The sequence below is a fragment of the Chlorocebus sabaeus genome, chromosome 12 (genome assembly GCF_047675955.1).
Source record: "Chlorocebus sabaeus isolate Y175 chromosome 12, mChlSab1.0.hap1, whole genome shotgun sequence".
Taxonomy (NCBI): domain Eukaryota; kingdom Metazoa; phylum Chordata; class Mammalia; order Primates; family Cercopithecidae; genus Chlorocebus; species Chlorocebus sabaeus.
This window is the reverse complement of record NC_132915.1, coordinates 108,137,977-108,149,763: the sequence shown is the minus strand read 5'-3', so window position 1 is coordinate 108,149,763 and position 11,787 is coordinate 108,137,977. Positions and strand designations below refer to the sequence as shown.

General features: G+C 52.6%; 2 protein-coding genes across 5 annotated transcripts in view; one reads left to right on the top strand and one right to left on the bottom strand.

The window, feature by feature from the left end:
• DDX31 (DEAD-box helicase 31) overlaps positions 1–11,787 on the top strand; it is a 136,454-nt gene that overhangs the window by 90,000 nt on the left and 34,667 nt on the right. The window lies entirely within an intron of this gene.
• The window catches only part of CFAP77 (cilia and flagella associated protein 77), a 166,897-nt gene continuing 163,773 nt past the window's right edge, over positions 8,664–11,787 (bottom strand). The window contains exon 6 of the mRNA XM_008005858.3: positions 8,664–9,628. Coding sequence (XP_008004049.3) covers positions 9,506–9,628 — 123 coding nt within the window. The 3' untranslated portion in view covers positions 8,664–9,505. The remainder of the gene's footprint in view (positions 9,629–11,787) is intronic.

Below are 11,787 nucleotides of genomic sequence, written 5' to 3'. Positions count from 1 at the left end.
CAATTTGCAGTCCTGTCTCTCTGGCCTCTTGGGACCCTGTGGGCCTGATGGGGGTGGGGAAAGCCAGGTGTCTGCCCAGGAAGTGACCAGACCGATGGCTTCACTTCAGGGCGAGATTGGAGGACTTCACTTCAGGGCAAGGTTGGAAGATCTTGTCTGGGGCGTTAGGGAGACCTCAAGAAATCCGTGTGGCTCAAGGAAGGCAGCGCAAGGGACAAAGAAAACAGTAACCCGCCCAACCCCGCTGATGGCCTCTCCCATGGGCACCTCCTGAGGGGCCGGTGCTGTCATACCTCTGAACAGGACCCGCGCAAGAGCTTCCGAGTGCGAGTGTAGACGCCTGCTAACGGCTTCTTATTCCACGCAGAGCCAGAGCTTGTCCAGGGATGCATTTTTAAGGCAACTCTGGAAACGTGGCCTTTTCATTGTGAATCATGCGACCCCTCGCCCTTCCCACCCCGTCAAGGGCTCCAGTCCAGCGCCTTTCTAGGGTCAGCCCCCAGTGTTGGGGCCCAGGACCGCGGACAGATCCGAAGTGTGTCCCGGGCCTGGATCCTCTCTGCGCAGCCCCAGGGATCACAACTCAGGTCTGCGGTGGAAAGGGCTTTCAGAGAGGAACCCAAACGCCTTCATGGAGGCCGGGCGGATCAGAGGCGTCCTTTTACCACCCTCCCCCCACCCCCCCAGGCTCGGGAAGCCAGGCCTTTCCAGCCCGGCCCGCACGCCCCTGCCACCATCCCCAGCCCCCAGAAAACTACCCCGGCCCCTACGTCGGGCTCAGCGACCGAGACAGCGAATCGTGACGCACCCGCATGCCCTCCAAACCCTGGCGTGGTCGGGTGGAGCAAAAAATTTCTCCTCCCTCGGGCTAGGTCGGCGGTGGCCCTGCGCCCGGCTCCCCGCGCTCTCCCCCTGTGCCCGCCGGCAGATTGGAAGCGGCCCCGCCGCCGGCCGGGCTGGGGGTGAGGACGGGCGGCTCCCGGGGGACAGTGGCCCGGCTCGGCTGCAAGCTGTCGGGGAGGCGGGAGGGCAGGGGCCCAGGCTCTGGATCGGCGGCGGCCACTGCAGTGGGCACCTCCCGCGGCGGGCCGGGCCGGCCGCTCATTTCAGTTTGGTGGATTGGGAGGGGTCATAAATCAAGAGGAGAGCGGGCTGCCCTGGCTCTTCCAGGCCAGTCCCTAGCTTGGCCTTGCTCCTGCTCTGGGCGTCTCTGGAGGCCCCACTTCCCTCCCATCACCCACTCCTCCCCTGTTTCCCAGGCCTGCGCCCGCATCCCCTAAGGAATCTCATATTCCCCGGAGCGCCGAGATCCTCACTTAGATCGACGGCGAGCCCCCTCCGCCCCACAACCCGCCTGTTAGCCATGGCGATGCCCCTGGCCGAGCATCCGCGGGACCGCCTGGTCCCCAAAGCGTCCACATCCTCTTCTGTCCTTCTCTGCCCCCGGCGGGTCCCAAGCCGCCCCTCCCCAGGGTGACCAGCAGCTGGCAACGCCAGGGCCTTTTCTGGCCTTTGGCTCTTGGGTTGGGATTTGGATCCCGGACCCAGCGAAAGCGAAGCTTTGGAGCGAGGGGAGCTGCGATCGATTGAGAGCGGCCGGGAGTGAGGGTGGCTCCAATCTCTCCCGGTGGGAAAGAACAGCAAAGCCGGACCTCCAGCCGGTTTTGTCGGGCTTCTTGGAGCCCAAGAATATTAGTGGATTGTCAGTACACTATCATTAGTATTGAGTTACCGCCGTCTATTATCACCTAAAATGTGCTGTGCGATTTATTTCGCTTGAAATTTACTCTAGGATTTAGCCCTCTCTCGATAACATCGTTTTATTCCGATTTGGGGATTTCCAGCTCCATGCAGGTGCCTTCTCCTCTGATTTTCCCATTATCGGTGTGGGTCTTGCATCTCACCCTGTCCCTGGCCGAAGAGATTTTTGGGCGCTCACCTGAGCTCTCGTTTAGCTGGGAATTTACTCAGCGTCCAGGGGAGCCTGAGTCCACCCTATGTTCCCACCTTTGGGAAAGAGGCCTGGTTGGTCTCCTGGGGTATCAGGGCTTCCAGGTCCAAAGGAGCTGGGGGTGAGCCTCAGCAATATGCCCAACTTCTCTGAGCCCCTGTTCACATAGCAGGAGGCAGGCCCATCTCCCCAATCCCAGGTCCCTGTCCTCAGCAATTCTTGGCCCACTCCCCAAGGGCCTGGCAGGGGTGCATTGGGGGAAAGAAAGAAAGAAAGAAAGAAAGAAGGAAAGAAGGAAAGAAGGAAAGAGAAGGAAAAAGAAGGAAAGAAGGAAAGAAGGAAAGAAGGAAAGAAAGAAAGAAAGAAAGAAAGAAAGAAAGAAAGAAAGAAAGAAAGAAAGAAAGAAAGAAAGAAAGAAAAGAAAGAAAGAAAAGAAAGAAAGAAAGGAAGGAAGAAAGGAAGGAAGAAAGGAAGGAAGAAAAGAAAGAAAGAAAGAAAATAAATTAGTGTGGTGAAGGTGCATCAAGGGCTGGGCTTCCCAGGATCACTCAGTCTTAACCAAGAGTCAGAACTGCCACCCCGGTGTCCTTTTTCTCTGTGCTCTTTTCAGGACCCCAACTCCTCCCATCCCCCAGCTTCCCACTTCCTCTTGAAATCTCTCACTTCCACTTCCAGTCCTTGCCTGCCCAGTCCTTTGGCGTTGCTTTCTTTTAGACTTTTAGCCTCTTGATGGATTCAGATCCCTAGCAGATCCAAGACCTCCCACCCACACCCACAGAGCTGACCACAGTTGCTCTTCTCCAAGGGCAGGACAGGCAGGTGCATGGAGAAACCCCCAGAAGGCTCTGGCGCTGCCCACACTCCGGACAACTCGTCTCTCTTGCCCAGACCTTGGCTTTCCCTTGGGTACAAAGGCATTAACATCGGAACATGGCAGTGAGAGGTGAGGGTGGGAGAGTCCCCCTGGTCATTCAGAAGCCACCTGGCTGTAGAATTCACCTCCTTCTTTGCCACCTGCAGCTCTTGGCTTGGGTTTGGCTTTGGGTCGGGATGGACTTGGATGAGCCTGAGACCCTGGCTAGGTCACGGCTCTTAGCAACTTTCTCCTAGCCCCACCTCCTTCTCCACGTCACACCTCTCATTCCTGGAGCTAGCGAATGGGTTTTTTCTGCTGGTTTTGCTCACCTAGCTCCCCAGGCAGAGTCACACAGAGCAATCTGCCCAAAGCTTTTTGAGAATGATCCCAAAGTGGTCTTTGCTCCCTTATGAATGGTGGCTTAAATGCAGGGCACATGCTAGAGCTGTTCAAGCTTCTGCATAGCTGGGTCTAGTGGTAGCATACGGGCTAGGGTTGTTGAGGACAGACTCAAAATTGGTCAGACTTGAGTTCAAATTCTCTAGACTCTAGAATCCAGGGCTGGGACTAAGATGAAGGAGATGAGGCAGGTCACATAAGATGTTATTTAAAATGTTGATATTTTCTCCATCATGAATTTTAAAATTTTGATTTTTAAAATGTATTAAAATATCATTGGTTTTGGTTCCTGAGTTTTTTGGCACCTCTTAGATTTTGCCCCTTATGTGAGTGGGATGCACTCTGTGACCTTGAGCAAATCACTTTCTTTTTTTTTTTTTTAAAGCAAGTCACTTTCTGAGCTGTTTTTCCTTCTAGCTGTAAGGTGGGGGTGCTGTTGCCCATTTTACATGGTTCATAGGAGGAATCTTGGCACTTGGCTGCAGTCTTGAGGAATAGCAATTATGTACTTCATAGTACAACCGCTGTTAATAATAGCTAGAGCCTTTTTCCTCTGGCAGGTTTGAGCCCTCAGGCTTGTCTCCTCAGCCCTCTCTAGAAAAGTCAGCACCCACCTTTGCCCAGGGTCTTCCTACCAAAACCAGTTTTTAAGGTGAAGTGAGCAGAGGATTCGAATGATACAGGCCAGGCCTGGGTACCATCTTTCTGCTTTGCAAACAGTTGAGTTGGACAAGGATTTGGGCAATTTGTGGACTTCAAGGTCATGCTGTTCTTATGTGGGTTTGTTGTTGTTGTGGTTGTTTTCTGTTTGTTTTTTAAGCTTAAAACCTCATAGAGTTACTGAAACCAGGAAAAGAACATATTTTTTCTTTTCCTCTTTTCATCCTTCCCTTTCTTCCTCCCTCTCTTTCTTCCTTTCTCCTCTCCTCCCTCCCTTCCTTTCTTCCTCCCCTCCTCCCTTTCTTCCTTTCTCCTCTCCTCCCTCCCTCCCTTCCTTTCTTCCTCCCCTCTTCCCTTTCTCCCTTCCTTCCCATAGGCTCTTCCTCTCTCCCTTCCTGCCCCTTCCCTCCCTCCCGTTCTTCCTTCCTCTTTTCCCCTCTCTTCTCCCTCTCACTCTCCTTTTCTTCCTCTTTCCCTTACCACTCCCTCCCATTTCTTCTTTCCCTTCTTCCCTCCTTTCCTTTTTCTCTCCCTCCATTCTTTCCTTCTTCCTTCTCTTCCTTTCTCCCTCCCCTCCCTTCCCCTGCCCTCCCCTCCCTCCCTTCCTTCTTTCCTTCCTTCTTTCCTTCCTTCCTTCCTTCCTTCCTTCCTCCCTCCCTCCCTTCCCTTCCTTCCCTTCCTTCCCTTCCTTCTCTTCCTTCCCTCCCTCCTTTCTTTCAACATACCCTCCATCCTGTGCATCATACCAGATGCTGGTGAGTCATGGAGAGTGGGACAGAGCTGACCCACTCGAATGGAGCCCACAGAATGCATTGGTGCCCATGGATCTAAATCCCCTTCACAGATAATTGCCCACTGTAGATTCAAGTTTATAAGTTACCTGCATTCAACTCTAGGAACCTGTAGAAAAAGCCAACCTAGTTTTATTTTTCCTTAATGATGATTTTAAGGATCAAAGGGTTTCCCAAGTAAAAAATAAGTACAGCAAAAAGAATTATTGGGTTCATACAGATAAATGCAAGAAAAGGTGCTTGGTTGGAAACACAGACCTGTCTGGCTGCCGTCGGGGGTGCACCTCAGCACCTAGGCTCTGATCAGCTTGCTGCTGCAGAGATGTGCCTTCTCTGGACTTCTAAATCTGTGGTTTAGTTGGGGCACTGAGATAGCTGAATTAAAAGCCAAACCAACTCTGTGTGGATCCAGGGACCTCCCTGGGGACTAGAATTGGATGTGTGGTCTATGAGCAGTGCTTCCAGGAGCCCCCTGCTAGGCAGGCAGCAGACACGGCTGGCCGTTTGCTCATGGCTACAATTCCTCTAGACTTCCTCTGGAGTCTCTAATGAGACTCCAGAACAACCTTCTTTCTTCTGTCCAAGGAAATTGTTAATTATACAGTTTATCTTTGAGAGGGAGACAGAATGAATGAAGTTTGGGCTCTAAAAATCTGGCCATGGACTGAAGCCAGTGGGGATCAGTGTGGGAGGAGAGCTGGAGCTTTCATCCGGGAGGTCTGCCCTGCCCCTGTATGGATGCTAAGTAGTTCTACCACCCTTTGTCTTCTCCCGGACATTCCAAGGGGGACCTCCTGGCCCTGCCTGCAGTCCCTTGCTGGGAAGTAGGTCACTTCCCTCCTGCCCAGTGGCAGCCACCATAGGAGTCAAAAGCTGAACCTCAACAGCAAAAAAAATGCAAGGGAGACAGATCCAAGGAGTGGGAGGCTCTTCAGTTAAGATTTTGTGCAACCGGTATCTCAGCCTGCCCTTTCTTCTTAAGAAATGGTGGTGGGTGAAGACCCTGCCTCATCTCCAGGTGTCCTCAAGCCCGTCCATCTCCATGAGTCCTCTTCCCAATGGCTCCGTCTCCACGCTCTGGCACCCAGTCCTGCACTTGCCCCGTCCACCTTGCCAGGCGCACATCAGTGTGGTGCTGCCTCCCTCTCACCTTGGAGGGGACTTCAGAGAATTTCAAGCAGGCCAGGTTAGGGCCCAGACCAGCTGCCTCCCTAGGCCTGTGGAAACAGTGCCTGTGGACCTCTTTGGTTAAACCTCTGATGAGGTGTTGCCAAGAAGGTCAACCAGGAGATAGAATGTTCCTAAATGCCAACCAGTGAGGAAATTAGCCAAAACAGAGGCACAAAGCCATACCTCCAAAGACACTCATGCTCACCTGGCATTTGTTGGTGCGTGATTGGGAGGACGTGGGATGGAAAGCTAGGGCTATCCCCATTTCTGTCCACCTTTCATTGGGAAGGGGTTTTGGGAGGCAGGCTCTGGAACGTGTCGTGGGCGTCACTGGCCTGGGAGAGTTCACTGCCCTGGCTTCCTGAGTGGAACTCAGGCTTCCTTTCACGTCCACTTTCCACCTATGAAGTTGAGGAAATGGCAGTGGAGGGAGATGAATAAGATGGCCCTTCCAGGCTGGACACTTTGGGGACTCTATTCGGGTCATAAAGGGCAGGTAGTTGCACCAGCCAGGGTCAGCTCAGGTGAGGACAGGGGTTTGGCCGAGGTGACAGGATACCCAAGAAGGTAGAATCAGACCAGAATCAGACTTGGGGCTTTGTGCAGTCACAGATAATCAATGAGGAGGGAAGAACCAGGCTTGGTGGGGGAGGGACGCCAGGAGAGAGGGAAGCGCGGGGAATCTCCACCGCCTCTGACTTAGACTCGCCAGCGGGTGGCGCTGTAGGACAAGGAGCTGAGGGTCTCTCCACTGAGCACCGCTTCCGCCCTGGGCTGGGAGCACTCAGAGGACTCCAGAGAGCACCCACGGTGGTGCTCCCAGGGCATCTGCCACAGCCCTAGTGGGTCCCCCAGCAAATGCGGCAAGGAGTGATTGGAGAAAAAAAAGATTACCTGGCTGAGCCTGTCCTGCCTGCCTCCGCCCAGGTCCTGGGGAAAAGCAGGCCTGGGAGGGCATCTCTGTTGCCACAATGGGGCCAATTTTGGGTTCTTCAGGAAACTCTTCTGCCTCCTGATGTGCCCCCTCCCGTTTCCATAGGGGATTTCAGAGCGAAAGAGTGGGTTCGATTCAAAATACCCTTCAGCTTCTGGATGTATCTGGAGGAAAGCGTTCTGTCCCCGTGAGCGTCCTGCCCTGCCCAGTCCCTTAGTCACTCACAGGGCTCTGGTTGATGCTTCTGCAGTGTGCTTTAGTGATAAGAAACTAATAATTCATATTAATCTATTGCTTAAAAGTGCCAGTTCCTGTGCTCATCCCTTCATATACATTCTTTAATGTAATGGTCATCTAATATAGCTTGAAGACACAGTCTGTGATGTGTGGGGCCCTGTCTCTGAGATGCACAGAGAGAGGCTAGGACTGTTGCTCAAGATCACACGGAAATTAATTGCTGGGCAGAGCTAGGTTTCGCGTTCTTCTGTGGCATGGCGTGCTACCGCCTGCTCAGGGCCAGCCAACTCAGATTCTGCCTGCTTGGGAGATTGAAGGAATGAAGGAAAATGAGTATTGAAGAATTTTGGCTTCCACAGCTGGGTAGATGGTAGTCTCACTTATGAGATGGGAAAGACAGAGAGAGAAGTAAGTTTGGCAGAAAAAAAAATCAAATGTCTGCCTTGGCCGTGTTGGTTAACAATGAATGTCAGACACTCAAGGGGAGACGCTGAGTGGGCAGCTGGATAAATGAGTATAGGGACAGGGCGTGGCGGCTCATGCCTGTATTACCAGCACTTTGGGAGGCTGAGGTGGGCAGATCACGTGGTCAAGAGATCAAGACCATCCTGGCCAACATGGTGAAACTCGTCTCTACTAAAAATACAAAAATTAGCTGGGGATGGTGGCCCGTGCCTGTAATCCCAGCTACTCAGGAGGCTGAGGCAGGAGAATTGCTTGCACCTGGGAGGCGGAGGCTGCAGTAAGCTGAGATTGCACCACTGCACTCCAGCCTGGGTGACAGAGCAAGACTCCGTCTCAAAAAAAAAAAGAGTCTGGGGTTGCCAGGTTGAAGATAAACATTAAGAAATCCTCGGCTGGGGCCGGGGGCGGTGGCTCATGCCTGTAATCCCAGCACTTTGGGAGGCCGAGGCGGGCAGATCATGAGGTCAGAAGATCAAGACCACGAGGTCAGGAGATTGAGACCCTCCTGGCTAACACGGTGAAACCCCATCTCTACTAAAAATACAAAAAAAAAAAAAAAATTAGCCGGGCACAGTGGGCGCCTGTGGTCCCAGTTACTTGGGAGGCTGAGGCAGGAGAATGGCGTGAACCCGGGAGGCAGAGCTTGCAGTGAGCCAAGATTGTGCCGCTGCAATCCAGCCTGGGCGACAGCGAGACTCTGTCACAAAAAAAAAAAAAAAAGAAAAGAAATATTTGGCTGGGCGCGGCGGCTCATGCCTGTAATCCCAGCACTTTGGAAGGCCAGTGCGGGCAGATCACAAGGTCAAGAGATCAAGACCATCCTGGCCAACATGGTGAAACCCCGTGTCTACTAAAAATACAAAAATTAGCTGGGTGTGTTGGCACGCACCTGTAGTCCCAGCAACTCAGGAGGCTGAGGCAGGAGAATGGCGTGAACCCAGGAGGCAGAGGTTGCAGTGAGCTGAGATTGCGTCCCTACACACCAGCCTGGCAAGACTCCATCTCAAAATAAATAAATAAATAAAAGAAAATAAATCCTCAGATTAGAAATGATATTGAAAACTTGAAAATTTGCCTCCCTCAGAAAAGGCGTGGTTGGAATGTCTTGGAGCCAACTTGAGAGGTCTCTATCGGGCACCCTCATTTGATGGCTCTGAGGCTGGTTTGCTCACTGGTTTTCAAACGAAGACACAAAAGGAGGATGATAAATAGCATTTTTAATTTAAAATAGATCAGCATAAAATTTGCAGAGAGAAGCCAAAGAACACACAGAAAGACCGAGTGAGGAAGTGCCCAGGAATTCAGCTGAGAAGTTGGGTAGCCTGTGTTCGGCAGTCTACCCCCTCGCCCGGAAGGCTCTCTTTTTCCAGAGGGGGTTGACCTTCCAAAGTCAGTCCTGGGGGAGGAGTCCATCTTGGCCTGCTTGATTGACAGGGCCCCAGCACCGAGGAGGCGGGGGCAGGCTCGAATAATGAACCATTGGCTCTTCCTGCTGTCAGAGGTCCCAGAGAGATAATACTGCCGTGATGAGACATCAGGCATCCCAAAAACAGCAATTAAAACTCATGTTTGGAATAGAAAATGAGGGTTTTCAAAGCACGTCACTGTCATGCTTTCTGTAGCAAATACGCAGGTCGTTCTTAACACGTAATGGGCAGAGCCATGGAATCGACCCTTAGCCTGGAGTCTAAACAATTGTCTTGTAATTTGGGTTTGTCCTGGCAGGTGAGGGCTTGAGAAGAGGCAGGGTGAGCCTGCCCTAGGAGGAGGAGGAGAAGGAGGAGAAGGAGGAGAAGGAGGAGGAGGAGGAGGAGGTGGAGGCTCCAGGTAGAGAGGGTCACTGGGGCTAAGTGGAGACTAATGCTGGCTAACCTAAAAGGGGGGACTTTTACTGAAACCAATTAACCTAAGACTTGAATCTGAGCTCCTTGAAGCAGAACCCGCATAAAAATGGGGGAATGTCAGGGTTGGGGCAAGAGAGGGAGTCCTTCTAGGAATTTTCCATTCTGTCAAGATGGCTTCTCATGGCAGGGAGGGAGGGGTTAGGGGTGGGTGTAGTTGCCCATCCGCAGGGTCCCCTGGCGCACGGCACACTCTTCCCGGTGGGCTTTTAATGCTCTCTGGCGATGGGCTTCGGTGGGGAACGTATCCAGGTGGCGGCCCACCTGTGGACAGAAGGGAAGAGTGGGTGGGTGAGGGGAGTCTTTGGTGCAGCTCATTCCGGTTGCTCCCCTTGCCCACCCCCTACTTCAATCTTAGAGTAATGATAAAAATAGCCGTAAGAGGGAGGCAGTCACAGCAAGTGCTGTGAGTCTCCTGGTGCTGAGCTGCGAGGCAGAGAGCAGGGACTGCCCGGGAGAAGTGTTCGTCGTTCTGTCCAGCTCCTTGCTGGGGAAGATGCAGGCAGAATAAAAGTTGCCAGACTATCACCAGACGACCATGCAATGGGACCTAGTGGCCAGTGTCCTTCACACACTGCTTTTCCACCATTAAAAACCCCAAACGAGCCACCCTGTCCAAGGGGGACCTCCTGACCATATCTGCACTCCCTTGCTGGGAATTAGATCACTTCCCTCCTGCCCAGTGGCAGCCACCATAGGAGTCAAGAGCTGCACTTCAACAGCACCAGAAGCAGAGCTCAAGAATAAATTAAAAAAAAAAAAAAAAAAAAAAAAAAAAAAAAAAAGCAAGGGAGACAGATTCAAGGAGTGGGAGCCCTTTCAGTTAAGATTTTATGCAATCGGTATCTCAGCCTGTCCTTTCTTCTCAAGAAATGGTGGTGAGTGAAGACCCCACCTCATCTCCTCATGTCCACTGTGTCTGTTACATCACCTCCAAGTGCCACAAAATCCATCCCATTAACTGATCACAATATCCTCCTGCCTTGGCATTTCTCCTTTGGGATAACCTAAGGATGGCACAGGGTGGAAAGGGTTTGGGCTCACGTGGTCATTCCTGCATCTGGGCTTCTATCCATCTGTTAATTCATGAAATGCATGTTGATTGAACACAACTCTGTGTCAGATGTGGGGGATACAGCAGTAAACCAGAGAGACTCGGCCCTACCCTCATGGAGCTTTTAATCTAGAGGGAGAGCAGACATCCAGCAGTAACTACACAGCTATTACATTACAATGGACAGAGGGCTGGGGCATGTGCAGTGAGAACAAATTGGGCAGGTCTTGGGGAAGAGATGCATACAGGGGGTCTTGAAGGATGAGCTGGGATTCCAGGGCAAAGGGGGTAGCGTGCATGCTGGCCCTGGGATCCAAGAGAGCTCAAGTTTGTGAGGGGATGGGGTGGCCAGGTGGAGGGTGGGCAGGGCAGGTCCTGTTTGGATTTGCAGGAGCAGCCAAAGGCTCTGCAGTGGGTTCAGGATAAAGCAGGACCCATGCCTGGGACAGCCACAGGGTGCTTGTCAAGAATCTAGGCCAGGGTTGACCACCCTGGAGTGGTTACCTAAGCCCACAGTGCTGCAGGTTAGCATGAAGAAAGGTGACAGAAGAAGAAAACTGTGGGGAGAGAGGATGAAATATTAAAAGGGGGTAGAGGGAAGATAAGGAGCGGCTTGTAGGGAAAGTCTCTGTTCTCTGGACCCGGTGGAATCCCCCTTGGACTGTTTATCATTTCACAGACGAGGAAACAGAGGCCCAGGGCAGAGTGTGGTTCAGGGCTGCCCCCACAGGGAATTGGTGACCCCCAACCTCTGGGCTCTAAGTTCTGGATTCTTTCCAGAATATTCTGTCACAGCTGCTGCGCCTGCTGTGTCTAGGGTGCTCCCTACACCTCACTTGCTGAGGTGAAAGAAGGCAGGGGGCTGTGGAGGGTTGTTAGAAACCCATAAACATCAAATGGTGACCGGAGATTCTGTTCTTCCCGGAATAACCACGTTCTTCACCTTCCTGCGGACGTGGACCCCTTGGGGATGCTCTTTGGAGAGCCACGGGCCCTCTTCTTCTGGGGGAAAAAAATGCCTACAAGTGCTTACATAAAAAACAGTGCAGGCAATTTAGGAGGTTTCAGGGCCCTTTGCAAGTCCCTCTAGGGACCCTCCATGGCAGCGTTTCTCAGAGCTGTCCAGCCTCAGCCCAGCCGCAGCACCAGTCGCAGTCCCAGCCCCAGCCTCAGGTTTCAGATTTTTTAGGTTTGCCCTAGAATCGCCTTGGGGCTCTTGCAACCAAGGGAGAGGCCTGAGCCCAGCCTGAAAGCTACTGAGCCCCTCAGGTCGGGGCGCGTAGCACAGTCACCCAGTGCCTACCTGGGCCCAGGGCTGCATGTCTGCCGTGCAACTCATTTCCATCAATCAAACCATGATCGTGTCCTC